Below are 20373 nucleotides of genomic sequence, written 5' to 3'. Positions count from 1 at the left end.
TCTTTTGACCAGTTCTTCCACACTGAGGTCAAGTAGATGACAACTGTGTTATATAAACCACTTGCCCCTCTGGGATCATTCTTCACAAGCTGATTATTCCCAGCTCAGCCGCTGTCTGTGACCCTACGTTTCTGCTCAGACTCTGCCCAGGGATGTTCTATTTATGAGCAGCCGAGCCCGCGTGCTTAGAGACCAGATCCAGCACGACTGTATAAGGCCTTATCCAGAACAGTGGGCTTCCTCTCCTACTGCTTCCAAACTCTTCAAACGTTTCTGAATCTAATGCAGAACAAAAGATTTAAAACAAGAGCGCTGGATGCTGGTAACTGCTTCAGTTAATCCAAAGAAGTTTTTACTTTACTTGGGATTAACAAAAGTGCATACTATATTGTACCTCATGTCTTAATCATCAATGTACTCAAAGGGCTCTGGCGGTTCAGGTTCCTGTTCCTCTTCTTCGATCTTCGGACCGTGAGCTGCCACAGGTTCAACCAGCTCCTCCATATCCTCACTGGTGTCCTTCAGAATGATGATGCCTCCAATGGAAAGCTGTAGTACAAGTACAATGAGCATTAGAAGCTGCTTGCCTGTGCCTTGTGGTAGAGTGTTTATGGCCACAGTCTTACCCTAGGCCATATGAAACACCTCAGGTTCCTTATAAGCAAGAATGAATGCTCAACTCACACCAAAGGAAAAGAAGGACCATGACTAGCTAGCTACAAGTTACATCAGACTGAAACCCTGTGCAAGTAGGGACAAAGAAACAGAGCTCATAATTGGTCAGACTGATGCATGGTAATTTACACTTCCTTACTTGTTTGCACCCCACATTAAGAGCTCACTGAATACTTGGGCCAAACACTTACAGACTGCTGGAAGTCTTAGTGGAGGCAAGAGCCATTCACACGTCTGCCTTTGCAAAGAGAACAGAGTAAGCAAAGCCCTGACTTCATTTCTGTCCCTACATACATAGATGGACATAATGATTTATACAGCTCTGCTTCTCTGTGATGCTAGGCTCATTTAAGGATTAGTCAGTGCTATCTAGGAAAAGAACCAAAAAGCAAAGCAGATCCTTTCTCCCAGCTGCTCATATATGAAGGAGTCACGTAAAGAGTCCTTGCTGGTGGCTTTCACCTCAACATTCCATGTCAGAAACAGCACTGTATGTGCTCATTCTCTGCTGACTGGGTCTATGCCAAAGGTACAACTTTGCCAGAAAAAGGGGAAGTTTCAGAAAGCAAAGCATCTGACATCCACCCAGCCCGCTGCCTGATAAAGGGATGGAACAGACAAAGCTTATCCAGGCTGCTTTTTATATTGCCATTATCTATGTCTCAGTTTGATAGAAAATGGCATCTGGATTCACAGCTTTACCCCAGGCTCAGTCTGGCACTTTCCACTTGAAAACTAATTGAACCATAATAGCTTTATAAGGCTCATCTTAAGGGCAACAAAGCCTAGTGAAGCTTCTCTCTATAGCAGCCTCCCAGGAGGCTATCTGAAACAGAGACTAATCTGATCACCAGCTTCCACTGACTGAGGAATCCTATTAGCAGAACCTCATAAAACAAGGGGAATTAATTACAAAGGTCACAACCAAACATCCTTTAAGGCTAAAACAAATCCTTGCATCTCAAGTACCGAAACATGAGGTGCGAAGAGGCAGTGCTGTGTCATGCCTGGCTGGGATCAGTGCATGAACCACATCAGGAATCCAGGCTACAAAAATATTTCAAAGAGGCTTTTTATTCTGGCATTTCCCAAAGCAGTGCAAACCTCCTGAACGTCTCAATTTCAAGACCCTCCTTGGTTACACATGCCAATCCCAGCAAAAAAAATACTCTTTTGTTCTCAAAATCTGTTTTTCTGGGAGGAGTTAAAGCGAGGAAACTGCACCACCTTTACCAGTTCTGTATTAGGATTCACCTTCTTTTGAAGCTTCAGCTGCATGAGCGGATGCTTATTGCACCGCATAGCAAATCTTCCCAAACCAAATACTAGTTGGGTCATTTCTTTTTGAAAGATAGAAACAGAAAGATCCTTCAGGAGATGTGCTAAAACATGGGTGTCTCGGAAGGGGATGATGCACAGAGGATTCCGATATGCTGATGGAATTCCAGGAAATACATTTATTAAAAACACAAATATTTTCCTAGGAAAAAAAACAACACTGCTATTTCTGCATAAAGTTTTCCCATGCACAATGCTGCAAAAGGGAGTAGTGGAGGATGTTATTATGTGTTGGACAAAAATAAAAGCCAAAAGAATTTGTTTCAGGAGACTCAGAGGCCAGGAGCAAACTTATTAGATTGCTTGGGCAAATGTCATCATCTGTATCTGACAATCACATGCTGTGTTTTTGTCCGTGTTAACAGGAGATGGAGGCACTTTTCTAACTTCACGTGTAACTGAATAAGTAATCTGTTTAATTAAAAAAAAAAAATCAAACATTTCTGTTATAAACCCTACTTCAAATAATAACACTCCAGCACAAGAGATGATGTTTTGTTTTGTTTGTTTTTTTTAACTGATTTGACAATGAGCCTGTTCAACTTTTCAGCTCATTGGAAAAAGCCATTTCTGAGTGTTTATGTACCCAGCAATGTCATTAACACAGAGAGTGTCTGACTGGTTTCCAGGTTACAGCATGTGAAGAAAGAAAAAAGAAGAAAAATAAAGATAAAGCAGCATCAACACAATGAAATTGGTTGTAGCAGCTCTGGTTTCCCCCCTCCCCCAGCTAGAACTGCATGTGATCATTTGGACAGAGTGGAAATATAGCAGCAGCGAAGTCGTAAATCTCTAAACAAATTACAGTGAGGCACCATGTGTGAGTGGGACACACAGAGCTTCAAGTCCTAATACAGAAGCCCAGCACAGGGAATGTTCTGTCAAGCACACAGACACTTACTGGTTTGAAAGGCTGATACCGGCAGCTCTCTGTCATAGTAAGAACTTTGAGCTGAGCAGGCATGACTCTTGCTGGGTTGTCCAAAAGCTGGAAATTGGGCTCAGGCTCCTTCTTCTTTTCTTTTTCATCCTTCTTTTCAGTCTCATCCTGCAGCAGGAGGAGAACATCAACATGGTTTTAACAGCAGCCTCTAACCCCTTCCAAATTCAGGGGGGTAAGGGACAAGTTGATACTCAGAGAGCACTTCCAGAGCATGATGAGAAGCCACTCACCTTGCTGAGGAACAAACTAAGATGCATCAATCAGCTGGCACAAGCAATGCCAGAGTGGATCTAAGTACTCCCCAAAGGCAATGTCTCACTCGTGACTGCAGGTGAAGGCACGCTCAACAAGAGGTGGTAGTGGAACAGTTTACCTGTGACTTCCCCACGCTATGCTTAAACTCACCACTTTTGTTCACAACTTAAGATTCTTTAATATCATTACTGAGCATATGAAAATTTCTAAAGATTGCCTTTGCGTTTTCACTGCTATAAAACCATCAGTGACCTTTCACACTATGTGCAGTGACAACAGCTCAGCCAAAACGACTCCACCCCAGAGACTCCCTGGGGAACTGCAGCTAGGAGCTCCTTCACCATTGACTCAGCAGCTGGAGGCCAAAGCTCAGGAGGAAAAAACATAGCATCATTTATATACGTAAGAACCTGGAACATAATTTCCCCATTGCTCAGGATCATCTGCGAGTTGCAAACAAAAAGGACTGTAGAAAAGATGGAGACAACCAATAGGAAATTATCAGGAACGTCACCACATGCACGGCCCAGAAATTCCTGTAACAGCAGGATTTCTGTCACAGTTACTGCTCTTTGCTGTGCATATTTCTTGGAAGTTATGGATTACTACCACATAACAGGCATATGAGAAAATCAGGAAAGCAATTTTAGCACTAAAACATTTGGACAATTGCAAAACACTGAACTCGAACACAGCAGGTGGCAGCAAGCTCCCTTTTTGCATCCCTGTTCTTCTGCTTGATTTAGCCAAAAAAATTCTTTTTAGACAGCACAGCGTAGACAGACACGACACATGAATCCCTTCCAATATACTGCTTCCTCTCAGCACCTTTACTTAACTGGAGGTTGCAAAACTTTTGGAAGAAACATTCATCTGCTCAGCACATTTTGCTTGGTCTATAGTGCTGTAAGAATAATTTAAAGAAAAGGCAATGTTTGATGACAAGGAAACATTGATAAAGGAGCAAAAAGAAAAATCACAAATTCTACCTGCACATGCGATGATTCATTTTCTGAGTCATCTGTATGAAGGCCAATGCCTACAATATGGCCAATACTTAAGCAGGTCCAGGACAGATATTTCACAAATACACCTTTGATCTTATGCCACACTCCCTTCATGTACTATTTCTGTATTTCTTCTTAAATAGAAAGAGGCCCAAAGTCCCTGACCATGCTGCTTCTCTTACATAGATGTTAAACTGGAATCAGAAAGGCTTCTACTGAACACATTCTCCATTTACAGTTGTTCTTTGCATTTCTGCAGCTGTTAGGTGGGCAAAAAAGGAACTGTTCCTTGTCAAGAACCATCAAAAATATTAGCTGCCACTTATCTTCCAAATTACAGAAACCATCAAGAACTCATTATCTAGCTATTTTTGCACTCCTCAGCTTGTTCCAGGGTGACACTTTCCTCACTGATCGAAGAGCTACAGTGTTAGATCTACGAGCTGAGAGAAAGAGGACCAAAGCCATCACCACAACTGCTGAGCAGTGGCCAGATCCTGTGCTCAAATCTCAGCTGGCCCTAAGCTGGACATAGATAAACGTTTTGTGTTTTGATAGGTGGGCAAAGCACTTAAGAGATTGCTGTCAAAAAGGCAAATGTGTCAGAACAGTTGATTAAGCACATGCAAAACCAGAGAGTTTGAGCTCTTAAGTAATCGTAACTGAATCAGACATCACCAAGCAACTGCTACAATGTTGAGCCTATTTAAAAGTATCAGTTGAGGTATCAAGTACATGAAATTAGTAAGACTTCTCCATCTTAGTAAGAAAAGCACAAGGATAAGAGGAAGTTCAGTTGGTCTGGAAATATGAATAACAGGCAGTAAAATAATGCAGAAAAGGTACATGCAGTTAAAGGCGCATACATCTGTCAGAATAAGCTTATGCCTTGAAGGAAGTCAGTTACTTACAAGGAAGCTTTATTTCTCAGAAACAGTAGATTCCTAAGTAATATAGCCTGTTGCTTTTAACAGCACACACACACAAGATGCTAATGGACATACACACTACACTGAAACGTGCATTAATGTTATGCTCAGAGCTGACTGTAATGCAGGTCACAGCAGGGACCTTGTTAAGTGAGCGCCAGCTTTCCTGACACACCTTCCGCATTTTTAGAGGATGGAGGAAGAAGTCACAAAAGTTTCAATGTTTACACCCACCACTTCCATCTTTTCTTCTTCCTTCTTCTCTTTCTCCTTCTCCTTTTCCTTCTTCTTGGCTTTCGCAGTGATGGACAGCACAGCAGTGGAAACCTGGATATATGAACAGAGGAGAGAATGGGTACAACTGCAACATTATATTGTGCATCCCTCCCTCCAGCAAGGAAACAAAGGGAAGCCAATGCTAGGTCAGTTCTCAGTGCAGCCATCAATAAGATAAATATCACACTCTACACATTGCTCTCTTTTAGAGACAAACAGACTACTATGAAGGCAAATAAATGGCACAGATACATGAATGTAGACTGGGTAGACACTACAGTATGAGGAAGGACAAACTTCCTAGTTTAGGGATTAATTATTACTATATGGGTCTCTACATGAGATTTTTGCTTATGTATTTCTAACAGAACAACTAGGGGAATTCTTGCTATTGGGAAAAATCTGTTGCCGTGGTCTCTGTGGTAAATAATCATGCATATAGAAACTCTTAAGAACAATCTAAAAAGCAGCTCCACTCTTCTAAACAGACGGCTCTATTTCTCACTGACTTCAAGAAGCATATAACGTACACATACATATACACAATGTACTATGGATGAGCACTCATGAAAATTCAGCATTTCTGTGCTAAGAAGCAACAGTTTATAGAAGAATTCAGCACGTCTCCCCACTTCTAGTGAGTACATCTCTGTCTACAGTAACTGTCCCTGTAAGTAACTTCCTCAGAGGAATGGAGCAACAGTATTTGTCATGTTGCTGGAGACGGTTTCCAGGCTGAATGTGAATTCATGGTATGTTTTCATTTTGGCCAGGGAAGTTTACAAGAACAGACTCATCCAATTCATATCCTATTCAAAGGTGAGAATGCAGCTATGAGCAGTAAACTTTGCCTTTTGGTAGGAGCTCAGTTTTGGGTTCCTTGGCAGCATGGAAATTTGTCCTGCCCATCATTCAGTTCTGACAAAATGTTATACCATTTACACACGATGTCATTTATTAGCATGATGTGCCAGAGGTCTCCACTGCTGCAATTGCTCCCTCGGGGCTGCTTCACCTATTGCTGTGGTCTGCTCAAAGGCTTAAACATTTTTGCCAGGAGACAAATTGCTTCCACTGTTGCTTTTCTAGTCATCCCTTTCTACATCTCTAGGTGTTCTCAGTTTCACACTTATCTTTTTGAGATCCACGGGTTTCATCACTCATATTTTAGCACATGGTCCCACTGCCCTGAGACCAAGTACACTTCTGTCCTTCCACATGGTACTACTTGAGCTCTATCTCACTTAGTATTCTCAGTGTTTGTACTGCAACTGTAGTGAGCCCACACCACAGACAGGAACACTGTTGTGCTAGGTGCTGCACACAGATGATACATAAATCAGTAGGACATTAGGAAAAAAAAAGTTTTAATCAAAGTTTCTGCTTGACCACTGGAGATAAGGGAGGTTCCAGCAACTCGGTAGCACAGCAACTTTATGCCATAATCAGAAAGTCCTGAGCTTAGCAGGAAAAAATAGCTAGAATTCTCTTTCAGAGACAACAGCAACTGCCAATTTTTCTTTTGCTCTTCAAATTCCCTGCTAGTGCCACCAAAGTCAATGTTTATACTAGGAGGGAGAAGGGGTTGATCTTTACAACGCAGAGAGCTATTCCAAATACCTTTTCTTTCTCCTTTTCCTTTGGTACCTCCAGAGGTGGGGGGTAGGCAAATGTGGATGGCTTACAGTTGGACTTGTACTGGACTTTTGGCATCTAAAACAAACAGTTAAAAAAAATTGTTAGAGACAAAAAGCAGGGAAAAACGTCCACAGCATAATAATTACTTTAGCTTAATTTTCCTTCCAGCAGAGACAAACACAGATCCTCTAAAGAATACAGGCTTCCCTTTCTCCCCCTCCGGAAGCAGAGAAACTGTTATCAGTGGCAACAGTTCAACTAGAACAATATTATTCAATTATTCTATAATTCGACTCTGGCAAGCTCTCCTAGCCTCCTCCATACACTGCATGCTATTCACACCATGCTTTGCTTTCATTGTTTCAATGCTTTTGCGGTTTCGATGTTATTGCTGCGCCCGCTCATATTGGCACAAAATTGGTTTAAGAGCTAAGTGAAGATTTTTTAGTGCATGCTAGGTCAGACTAAGCACCGCCTGACAGTCACCTCTTGCAAAAGGACAGTACTTGTTGGGAGTGGGCAACCAATTCTGCACATTGTCTTACTCTTATCTACTTAAGCAAGGCCAGAAAGCACCCTCTGACATCCCATTCAAATTCTGAGAGTGAGTTCTCATCTCCCTTCCTTTATGACACATCACAGACTAAGAAGAGACCAAGGACTGCCCTGAGGAAGCAAGGTGGGTGTGGTGCAGCCCATAACATAAACATTTAAGCTAAGTTATATAACAATCTTGCCCACAGTCATTTGGATGCCTTGGAAACCAAGGGATGGGGAGACAAGCCAAAATGGCAGTGCAGTCAGCAAACAGTCAAAAAGGTGTTGTGCTCATTACATCTGAGGAGGTGCGGTGACAAAGCAGCAATACAATTCAAGTGAAATATTCAGAACACAGGAAGAAGGCGGCATTTTAATGCAAGTTTCACTCCAAACAGAGCAGTTATTTTGAGCTGTGTATAGACTGACTTGATGCTAAACCCAAGACAGGTAGAGAAGAACACGCTACAGTCACAAGCTTTTGGCCTAGGGGCTGCAATCCTGCAAGCTGCCTCCATCCCACAGAAGGATTCTGAAAACCAACACAGCACTATGCATGCTTTGTTCTTCACAGAATAAGACTGTAGAAGTGACTGGAGGGGGATGTATATTAAGAAGCTCTTTTTGTGGAAGTTACTAGCTCAGCTCTTCAGCACAGGACACCCAGCATGGTATACAGCTTGCACAACTGATCAGCTCAAACAGACATACCAGATAAGCTCAGTGCCCCAGACAGTGGTTTAATACTTATTCTCCCAAGAACTGAACCAAATCCCATTCCCAGTGCTGGCTCTCTTAGGGGAGAGTACCATATCATTCATATGGGAGTAGAAGATGGTTTAAAAACTTTAAAAAAAATAATTTCAGTTTTACACAGTGATTTTCTTACTGTTGGGTGGTCTCTACCCACACATATCAAAGAGCTGTTTTCTTCTCCTTTGAGATGAAGGGCTCAAAGTCCACTCTTTACAACTCCCCTACCTTTATTCCCTCCACCAGCTCCATTATTTTCGCCTGCTTTTCAGACTTCTTCCAGTTTGCACCATTTCTGGTACACACAAGCTGGAGGTACTCAAAGAAAATCAATGCAAACATGCATCTCTCTCTCAGGGCACTCAAGTCTTCCAAGCCATTACTGCCCTTTTTTCTCCACATATTACATACCTTAAGATCCTTGTTAAGGCCGATGACACATGTTGGGGTGAAAGCCAGTGATAAGAAGTGACTCAGGGGGAACCAGAACCAAAACTGGGTGAAGACTAGAACTCCCACCACAGAAGGCATGTGAGTGTGTCCCGTCCTTGACTGCAGAGAAATCGTCACATTATGTCCCCCTGGAAATAATCAGAAATGACATCACTTGAGTTGATGCATCCCTGGGTATCCCATGAAGATGCCAGAATGATGCATCTCCAAAACAGCTGCTGTGAAAGCGATTAACATGGTGTGAGCCAAGCCATAATGCTGTCAGCTTCCTCCTCCGTGATCTCACCTTTGACAGTGAAAGATGTGAGCAGTGTAACTACCTCTATCTATCTCTGTACATCTGTTTAGCATCACCAGCACAATCAGTGATAGAGCCCTTCTGTGTTTGTTTTGCCAGGAGACGGTACAGTTCGGAAGGTAGAGAGACCAAACAGGCAAACCTTCATCATAACTACTTCTAAAACACAGTGCATCAATGAACCACATGGCAAGAACCACAAGGAAAACAGCACATATAAAGCACTCCATAGAGAAACCTTTCTGTCTGCCTCCTTGAGCAGCCTATTATTCAGATGAAATATGCCTACAGTTTTATTCTACACCATCTCAGTAGAAAAAAATGTAAACAGCAACAACTTCAAAAGCTCCTTCTAGAGGCGATCAATCTACGCAGCAAAGAGACAAGCTCCTGTAGTCTTTGCAACAAAATTAAATCTCTGCCAGACAACCAAGTCTTAGGTTTGTACTTGCAAAGCAGAGACCAAAACAACTCCATATGTTGATATAGTGCAGAAACATCCAGCTAGAAACCAAATTGAAAGATTGGGCTTGCAGACAGTGTGAGAAAGTGTTAATCTGATCTTCAGTCTTCTGAGGAGCACAGTGAATTGAGTTGAAGAGAGCACCAGGCAAGTCCATTACCACTGACGTGCCCAAGTGCAGGAAGGTTAACTTTGTTAAAATACAAACACCCACTCCTTCCAGACTCAGGGCGCTTTGTGGCTGAAAAATCCCAAACTGGAGCAGCATTCCTTTACCGTGCACAAGCAGCGTTCTGTAGCAGGCAGCAGTTACCTAATTGCTAAAAACTAATGAAAGTCCTGAATGACACACTTATCGTACTTATATGTCAGTTAGTCCCAGGGAAACAGTAGAAGACAAAGGATTTTGATGTCCCCTTATAGGATATTATGCATACATACAATCTCCCTGCTGTTCCTTTTGAGGTAACAATAGATCTCCTGGACTAGAGAACTCCTTCCAAGCTCCTATTTGAAGAAAGATAATAATATGATTTCTGCTTTCACCCCTTCCAGGTTTGCTCTGCTATTCATTAACTTCTCTAGCACCACTCTCACACTTGTATTTGAATTTGCAACATTAATGAGGCACTGCCTGAGATCTTGCGTTATCCTTAATTATGTCAAACACAGCACATTTAAATCTCTGGTCTTTTCCTCCATCTTTACTTTGAACATTTCTTCATTGCATCACTGTATAAGGGCCAGGTGAGTAAGCTGCAGATATTGTAGGTAAAGCAGTCCAGTGGATGTTGCACAAGCAGCTTAACTACTTTATCAAACTTTTGGAATTTTTTTCCAATTTATTTTAACCTTCAGAATTATAGCATCCCATTCCTGGAATTTCCTAGATATTAAGAGAAATCATATTCCAAAGATGCTCTCATGTTGCTACTTCCTGCTGGTTTACATGCAAGCAGACCACCCCCACTCCCAGGGTTTTGTGGGGAGCGGGAAAAGTGGAGAGACACGGCATAATTGGGAACTCTTTTCACAATTAAGCTGCAGCCCTAACAACCTGGAAGGGAACACATGCCCAATCTTTGGATGGATGCTGTGACATGATACCTCAAAACAAACCAACCAACCCCAAATCAACCATCCAAAAACCCTCAAAACACAGCTTTTTTAGGGTGATACTGTAATGTCCATTTTCCAGAACTCACATTGCTACTATGGCAAGATTTATCAGAAGCCAAGGGCCTGTTCTGAAGACTACACGGATTTACTGGCTTCCTTGTTTACTAAGTTAACAAGGAAGGGGAGCACAAAAAGCAGGTGCTGATGATTTTTATACTTTGATGAATTCATTCATGGCTTGTAATCACGATAGCACTTCTGTAGCACTCATCACTCGATTCTACAAACTTCTTTCCTATGTCAGGTTTTCTGATAGCACACACACTTTGCTGGGGGTATTTCTGGCAGTGCAGCTCAGGACAGCACCACAGCACCATACTCATTAGATGCTTTGTTAGATCTTGGAAACCAGTTTCCAATCCCAACTTACACTGCATCCTCTTTTCAAATAATCATTTCTTTATCTACAAAACGAATGGTTATCTTTTGTACTAAAGTATTTAACAGCTCAAATATAACATCTTGTATGAGATGCGTATTTTCAGAGCAACAATGAGGCAACTCCTTCCTCTGTAACTTGGAAGATGACTCCTTTTCCATCCTTTGCTAAAATTATCTCTAATACCACTGAATCCAGGATGTACACCTTCATACAGTCAACAGCTGCTTCCATTCAGTCCCCAAGGAAACCTTTCCTTAATACAGAGAAAAGAATTTTTCCAGATACACTACCTAAATATTTGCATGCTGACTACCACTCCTTTCCTCATTGATTGAGAAATGAATCAGAGAAGATATGTACAGTTCAGAGAGCAAAATGGTTTCCAAGTAGGTCAAATGCCGACATCTGGTTAAATCACCACATCCCTTTTATAGGTCACATGTACTAATACATATTCCAGAAAATAAGGCATCTTATTTTTGCAAGGAACAGAAAGGTATTCATCAGTCTGAAACAAGAGAGTGCGTCAGTACGTGAATTATGAAAGTTCTAAGATTTTGGGGGAAAGATAATATGCTAAATTTAGAATGTCTACATTTTTCTTGTTTTAATACTGTAAGAAAGTAGTTGCTGGGCCTTAACAATTAGACAATGATCAAATGAAATCACCATGAAACCACGTCTGATGGCTGCCTCTTTGTCAGAGCAAAAAGCCCACCTCCAGTGCATCATTTCCCAGCTGCACACTGGAAATCTTGCACTTTTAATCAAAGCCTGTCATCAAAAGAGAATTATACTTTTCTACTTCCTCTGCAAAAAAACCCTCAAATCTAATCTCAATAACCCTAACTATAGCAGATAATACAAACAATCTTTTCCTTCTAGTAGTGATAAATAAATTTGATAGCCCATTGTTCAGATAATCACTTGTAGTTGGATGGGAGAGATAAAAGAATTTTTTCTGTTAAGAGACTCTAATGAGAGTGGCAGCAAGTTAAGAAAGGGAAGTTCACAGCCTTGCTCCAGCAGCACAGGAAGATATAAAGAGTTGAGATGTTGGCACAAATTCACAAGCAGTTTATTAAAATTGAGCGTTTATGGTTTCTAAATCATTATATGATACCCATGTGACATATGAACCAAAAAAGGGTTTAGCTGCATTTTTATGATTTAATCTTAAAGACTTTGAAACTGGTCTGTAAAGATGAGAGGTTTTGAGCCAGCTGGGCTCTTGCTTCCCAGTAACACAGTGTGAATATGGGAATGATCAAAATTACAGTAACAATTTTGTCAAAAAGACAGGTAAATTTGAGTTCCAGCAGAGGTACCTGGGAAGCAGGGCGAAATTAATGGAGGCGATTCATGTTTCCTTCTCTGTAGCCCAGACATGAAGCACGGAGCAGCCTGACTGCCACATGCATGCCAGGAACACATCTGCTCCCATGCAGATAGGTGCAGGCAGCCCTGTGTTTTCTTCCCCCAGTTACACGGGTTGGCAACGTGGTAATTTCATACAGATACTAATAACAGTGCTTGGTGCTGTGCTTCAGCCAGGCCACAGGGACAGATAAGATACATTAGACTTCTTTGCTGATATGACTTCAGGACTAATCCTGATCTCAGAGCATGCAGAAAAGCAGCTTGTTTCTACTTACCACAGGGAACAGGGGCAAGGAACTCTATTCTGGGCCAGGAAAGCCCACAGTGCAAGAAACCACTTAGGACAGACTGTGTTTGGATGCATAGGACAGCAGTGAAAAACTTGGAAAGGAGGTACTGTTGTTAAGCACTGTACACATCTTAACTCCAGCAGAAGGAAAAATTCAAAACAAAACATTGTTTGTCCTCTTTGCTTACAGAAACTTTCCCTAATAAGCCCTGCAATTCTGCCCTAGAGAAATGCGAACGCCCTTTACAGAATCCTACCCCTATTCAACATTGAGACATTCACACTCATGAAATATTCCCTACATTAGGTCCCTCTGTGACCTGGAACTACACAGCAGGGTTTCTTTCTTTAATTAAATGAAATTAATTGCAATTAGAGATTTCTAGCTGCTATTATATGACAAACATAAAGCCGGCACCTTATCTCCCAAATGAAATTGCTATGAGAAGCTATGAGAAGCACTCTATAATCAAACAAGTTTAAGAAGAGTCAGCTGCTTTAGATGTTTGGGAAATTACCTGCATCCAAAATGCCTTGTGCCAGGATCGCTCCAAACTTGGCCATAACATCATCGTGCTTATCATTGATCACTTTGGAATAGAGTTGTCTGAACTGGCTGACCTGAATGGGAGAAAAAGAAAGCATAAAACTGACATATAAAACATGAGTCAAATATTCTGTCTTTATGGGAAGCATCCTGGATTTTTGCATACTAGAAGAACATCCACTTTTACAGCGCTTTAAACTGTGGGCGATACAAGTCTAATAATTAATTAAAGAGGTGTTCCCCACTTGCAGACACTCATAAAGTGATTTTTAAATATCCAGGATAGATGTGCATTTGCAAACCGCATGTTACATGTGGGAATTGCCTGAGAATCTCTGGAGCATCAATGAAATAAGAGACCAACCAATGAGTTTGTTGTATCTCCTACACGTTCTTAGGTGCGTGACACTGAGCTTTATTAAATTTCCTCCAATTCCTACTGCTGAAATCCTCAAACTTATTCCAGTTTTCCTGAACAATATTTCTGCTGTACGGATAATGCCCTTATGGTGTGTCACCAGCAGATTTTGCTACTGTACTCATACCTTTAAAGTCAAAATCATTAATGAAAATACTGAATAATGTAACAGATAATCGCAGTACGTTTACTACAATGTTTTAAGTGTGCATTAATAAGGGAAATTGCTGAACCTTTGCTTGTACCACAGTCATTGCTTCAAACAGCTTCATCTTTCCCTAAGCTCACACAGTGTTGAAGAGACGGAACAACATCACATCCAGGGATATACACAGCTCAATCAAAAATTAAGAACTTATCTTTTGATATACATGTGAGCAACACCACAGTTGAAGTGAATTTTATCACTTGAAAAAGCTGACCAGGAAATCCCAACCTGCAATTCAGTCCAGACCCGGAAAGCCTCATCCAATCCTCAGCATATCTGGAAAAAATCATCCACACCTCCTCTCTAAATTAATTTTGACCCTGATATCTAAGAGACATTTTATTTTCATGTCACACGTCCACCTCACGTGCTCAAAAGCAAAGGAGATCTTTTCAGAAAGGTTCCTTCTGAATCTCTTGAACCAGTTTCTCCCCACTCTTGAGCCATTTTGTTGCTGGTATCCCAAGCCCTTTTCCTACAACTACAGCCACAGACAAGGCAAACCTCGACCTGAAGCCATGAGAAACACAAAGCACGAGACTGGCTGCCCTTAAACAAAGGCAGAAGAATTGCTGCCAGTTATTAGTTCTCTGTTTGCCTGTTCCCCTTTGCGTTAAGAAGCTTTTAGTTATGAGGTGGTAATGTCACCAAAGGGAGATGGCTGAAATTTTCAGGGTAACCACACGTACAGGTGGGTAACAGGGAGATACTGCTCACACAATACCGGGTTTCACTGGATGCAGTGAACCAGCTCTGCTCACTGCCTTGCTCCATTTGTGCTTTTTTCATGCTCTCCCAATGTTTATTTATAAACACTTACACTGAGGTTTACACATTTAATATAAATAGTTTGTTTCTTAAGCTTGACCTCTGGTACACTGGAAAAATACCTCTTTTTGTACTCACAGTGTTATTTTCCCTCCCTGCTCATACTCACAGCTTTAGAGGCACAGCATGTCCTGCCTACTCCTCCCAGAGTGACATGGGCAACCACATGCAAGCTGGGAGAATCAAAGCCTTCAGATATTATTTGAGAGACAAAGAAGCAACATGTAAATCTGTTAGTTTGGCTTTCCTGAACAGCAGGACTGCAGTGCTTTTGTTTAGAGCACATCATTCCTCTAAGCCTGGGTGCAGCTTCTGGGCTCGGAATATTTATGAAAACGGTGGGATGTTACAAAGCTCTGAAAAACCACTCATTCATTGAACTGTAATCTGGAATTTGCACAGAAATCAAATCTTCAGAGAACAAAATGCAGGGTGAGGTGAGGAGACGTTGAGCAGGTCTGCTAATGTTCATGCTGGCGTCTGAAGTCTGACGGAGAAGCACCTCGGAGCGAGGCGGGCGCCTCTCTGCAGCTCCTGCTCACAGACACCAGGGCAGAGCCAGCATCAGTGCCACCACAAACCCTCCGCTCTGACCTGGTGTGGGCAGCCGGCCCAAGGCGGGGGGTGGGGCTGGTTGGGCTTTGAGGTCCCCTCCAACCCAACCATTCTGTGATTCTATGATGTCTGCAAGGGACTGATGTGAACAGGGTGGAGTGGGGAATCAGTGCAGGGCAGGCTGTCACAAACACGTGTTGAACAGCTAGAATAAGAAACAGTCAATGTTCTCTGCTTGCAAAGTACAAAATATGTACTGCCACAGCAAAAGCTCTGCTTTCAGATAAACTGTGTATACAACTGCCAACTCCGAGAAACATACAAAGATAACGTGCTCCTTTGGAAGCTTAACACCAGCAGTAACAAATCTTTTATGACAGGGCGGGAGAGAACCCCGCCTGGCTTTATGCACTGGGCAACCCTACATCCAACAACTGACCCAACGCTAGAACGAACAGCAGGTCTGCACACTTTTTCAGGCCATTCCTGTACATAAACACTTCACAGCATTGGGCATTCTTCACTAGATCAGCTCCCAGCTGTAAAACTTTCCTCGAAATTGAGGAAAGCCTGCTTTGGCAGATTTAGCCGTAGGGAATCCAATACAAGATGTTAGGACAAGTAGCATGCCTCCCAAATTGCTGTCTTAATTGCCCTGCTGGTCACAAATACATAACAAAGTTGCCATTGAATTTCTGTTACAATGATCTCATCATATCTATAATTTAGGATTCCATTTCACAAAATAAACTTGTTATTGCTCTACATCCTCATGCAACCCCTGAAGAAAGCAAAGCAGGTACAGACAGAACATCAGCTCTACCTTCGCTGCTGTGGCAGTCATCTCCTACAGAACGGCTCAGTGTCAACAGACAATAGTTTGTAAAGCAGTTGATGTGAAACATGTCAGAGCTTATCTGGCGTGGTCCTTTAATCTGCTGTTGTTTTCCCTTCAAATCACAGCAATGGGCACATCCCACACTACTGAACTGATTTGTTTAATATGTTGTGAAATTCACAAGGTCTGTTTCTCCCTCAAAATCTTCAAGTACTTTCAAAACTTCGTAGTATTTGGAAATGCTATCAAGAAATTTATTTGGCCAACTTCTTGGAAGAATACTAAAACACGGGCAGTGACTCATTTCATCTTTTCTAAGAAAGATGCCACACACCATTTTGACAATTAATGCTGGTCAAAACTGCATGCTGCCAACTTCAAATTAAGCCAAATGCGCAACCTTAGAAACACAGAGGAAACAACACAGCCTTAAGGCATGGGAATGATACAGCACCATTTCCTACCACAAGCCCGAGGAGCTTGTATTATTTAACATTTAATAGGTTGTTTACCACTTCTCCCACCACCAGTCAACATCACGCATGCAAAGCCTGTGGGACTGTTAATACAGCCTCTGTTTTATTAACAGCTCACTAATGGAAACTGTGATAGTCAATGTGTGTGATGCTTATTGCAAGTGCAAATTCTGAAGGATAAGATGTAGGAATCCATTTCTAATAAAAGAATATTTAAACTGCTTTTGTGCTTTTTCTATCCATCTTTGAAAGCGGAAGCTCTTCTAGAAATGATTGCTGTCTTCAAACTATGTAAGAGCATACAGCATGTGCAAGCATCCAACAGTAACAGGCTTCTGTGAAGGAAAGCTAAAAAGGTGCTGCAAGAATACTGCAAAAAACATTTTTCTATTCTAGCAAGACCTAGCATTTCAGTTAGAAAAAAGAAAGAAATATCAGGTCCTGGTTTCCTTACATCTTAAGAGATAATAAGCCAAGATGATCAAAGAAGAAGGAAAGAAAAATACTCGAACTTGTTCATTGTCTCTTATTCCATAAAGAATGCACAAACAGCAAAAGGAAATCCAGTAAATCCAATACAAGATGTTAGGACAAGTAGCATGCCTCCCAAATTGCTGTCTTAATTGCCCTGCTGGTCACAAATACATAACAAAGTTGCCATTGATTTCTGTTACAATGATCTCATCAAATCTATAATTTAGGATTCCATTTCACAAAATAAACTTGTTATTGTTCTGCATCCTACAGTAATATGGTTCTTAAATGTATCAGCAGAGGACAGGAAAAGCCACGCTGGCTGCTTACAGAGCAATCTGAGTTTCAGCTCCAAAGAGACACAGTCAGCTTCACACAGCACCTGACATCCTTTGGGGCACTTCAGAAACTTGCAAGTTCAATTATTTCTTTACTAAATACATCACTCAGTTAACCTCTATTTGTTTAAATAATAAGTGCAACTGAGAAGACGACAAATACAAGGAAAAGATGAAAGTGCAGTGAATTAAAATAATTTGATTATTAAATGTCCACTTATTGCTATTATTTCAGCACTGCAACGTGCAGCTCAAAACTCTGAAGTTGTATTTCTTCCTTCTTGAAAACCTTCCTGTATCAATGCAGAAGTACTGAATGCACTTTGTAATTGCAGCCCCAACCAGTTCCAAGGTAGGAGTGCTGGTGTTAGTGGTTCTGCACTAGGTCCTGAGGAAAATGAAGTAAAAAATAAGAATAAAATAACAACGATGGGAAACCAAGCTACTTCCATGGGCAGATGAGTAGCTTATTTGATGCGCTCAACTTGAAAGGGAAAATAAGATAACAGCACGTTTGAGAGAAATGTTCCTGTTATTCTCCATGCTTCAGATTCCAGTCTGAAGGAAGGGAAGAGAAAATGCTTGAAGTAGAATTAATGCAAAATGGCTAAGTTGGATAAAGTAGAGCAATGACTCCATTTGCTCCTGTCTTCATCTCCGATTAGCACCAGAGAATCTGAAGTCTTTTGAGCCCAAAGCACACTGCTCACATGAAGGCTACCAGAAACAGGCAGTGCCAAATGGAGAAGTAATGACAGGAAGGCAGTCAGACTATATGCCATAACCTTTACTAAATCGCTCTCCTGCATGCCAAACATCTCAGAGCATTTAATAGCAGTGAGACAATGTTGTCTAAAAGTAAAATTTAGCTTCACGATAACCCCACAAAGACCACAAACACAGTGTGGGACATGAAACCCAAGGAGCACCGCCTATTAGCTGCTTATCTACCAATTGCTCCGTCATGCAGTTTAGAAACCTAATCAGATTAAAACACGTCACCGTAACCCAAAAATGGCCAGTTATCTGAACTCCACCTTTTCACATCAGAGCAATTTTTCTTCAGGCTGGCACAGAGCTCCAAAAATGTTTCCCATGGAAATGAGGATAATAAATAACGTGATGGGCAGCATATTCCTCACAGTATTCCTTTTAATTTTGAGCAAGAAATCATGGTACTTACAGATAACTTCCTTCAAAAGAAATAAAATTGATACATTTTGTGCTCAGTTCCTAAATTACCAGGTTATTTCAAGGATTCCTTATTAGTTTATATCTTGTAGGATTTTTGCTGCCATGTTTTCAGCGTTTGCAGCATTTCTATGACCGCGTCATAAATTGCCTTCTGCATCTGTATTATGTAGCAACACATTTTGGCTCATAAATGGGACTTTAGCATAAAGCTTTTCCAGTTCCTCTCCCCATTTTTAAACAAGGCACTGAGTCCCAGACTGTACATCTTATCCTGTATTTGCTAGCCAACTATTTTAACAATCTGTTTAGTAAGCCCACATATTACACAGAGCTCTGAAGCTAAGGGTAGCAGCACTCTCTGGGGAAAGAAATCTGACTTAGTACACACTAAAATGACCACTCCTTCCATTTACACTTCTGTATAGGACATGGATTCTTTCATCTCAGAAGACTGAAAACCCAACAAATGGATTTCTCATAGTGTCCTTTCGCAAAAGAAAGTATCATCCTTATTTTTTTGGATGGGAAAGGCACGAGAAGGCTGTACCATTTGTCCAGCACTACAGAACAGCACAGAAGAACGATTAAACTTAACTTTCTACACTCAGAGCTGGCATTCCAACCAGTGGAAATGATAAAAACAACAAGTAGCTTATTTCCAAAGAAAGGATCTTTCAGCTTCATATTACAGTCATTTTGTATCTTGGAAGATGAGGGGATCCTACAGAATTCTACTATTCTCCTGTTTTATTCAGTTGAACAACAATTTAGTTAATGTAACTGCCAGATTATGCTCTGTGAAAAACTCCCTTTCTATTTTTATTTTTAACTAATACAGAAGAACAAACTGCTAGCACAGCCATATGTTCTGTGCCTTGGAAATACCCAACCACCTGCATTTGTGGATTTTCTTTGCTTTCCCAAGCAAAATTTTCCAATGGAAAAAGGGTTTTTTTCCCCCTCATTCTCTCCATCCAAATGCAGTAAAAGTGTGGCTGCTTTTATTATAGTTCAATTTCTGAAACGATGGCAATAAAAGCAACCCATTACGACAGGTGAGTAGCAAAGTACCAGCTACAGCTCAGCCTCACTGCTCACCAGAGAACATGAAATGTGAAACCTCAAGGCTTCTATTAACGCAGACTTTTAGACTGAACAAATGTTTGCATATTATCATCTGTCACATACTCACAAGGCAATCTGTTTTTAAAAGCTAAACACAGCACATGTAACCCTTTTTGCCCTCCAAGCAGAAAGAAAAGCTCCATTAAAAAAAACATTTGCTATAAAGTAACTGAGACAGTTCTGGCAGCAGAAATTGTTTCACCTGAAAAGCATACATTGAGCTGCAAAAAAAAAGACTTTACTAGACAACCCTGCTCACACAAATGACATGTCTACAGGCCTCAATACATTTGAGACAAAGTGAGATACTTGTGTTTTTTCAAGACAGTTTAGCATCATTACAGAATACACTCTTTATAAGCAGGAGTATGTATTCAGGTAACATCCAAAGTTAAAATGCTGTCATTTACCAGGCATATTTCTATCGCCATGCATCACCCCTCATTGAAAGTGCATGTTCCAGCCCACACCAGAGTTTCCTGCTCTACATTCAGCTCTTGCTCTTTATGAGGCACATCCTCTCTTGCTAATGCTTACATACGGTGCTGAGCACTAACAACCTTACATCCAAGACCAC

At 41.2% G+C, this 20373-nt stretch overlaps 1 protein-coding gene across 1 annotated transcript in view; it reads right to left on the bottom strand.

Annotated features, from left to right (window-relative positions):
• Nucleotides 1–372: 372 nt before the first annotated feature.
• Nucleotides 373–20373, bottom strand: part of PSMD1 (proteasome 26S subunit, non-ATPase 1) — a 63384-nt gene continuing 43383 nt past the window's right edge. Inside the window, exons 20-25 of the mRNA XM_010716912.3 lie at nt 13314–13416; nt 8763–8932; nt 7044–7136; nt 5382–5474; nt 2915–3061; nt 373–549 (exon numbers count right to left, since the gene is read on the bottom strand). Coding sequence (XP_010715214.3) covers nt 403–549; nt 2915–3061; nt 5382–5474; nt 7044–7136; nt 8763–8932; nt 13314–13416 — 753 coding nt within the window. The 3' untranslated portion in view covers nt 373–402. The remainder of the gene's footprint in view (nt 550–2914; nt 3062–5381; nt 5475–7043; nt 7137–8762; nt 8933–13313; nt 13417–20373) is intronic.

This window comes from Meleagris gallopavo, chromosome 11 (assembly GCF_000146605.3).
Source record: "Meleagris gallopavo isolate NT-WF06-2002-E0010 breed Aviagen turkey brand Nicholas breeding stock chromosome 11, Turkey_5.1, whole genome shotgun sequence".
Classification (NCBI taxonomy): Eukaryota; Metazoa; Chordata; class Aves; order Galliformes; family Phasianidae; genus Meleagris; species Meleagris gallopavo.
Note: the sequence above shows the minus strand (reverse complement) of the source record. Positions and strands in the feature narration are given on the sequence as shown.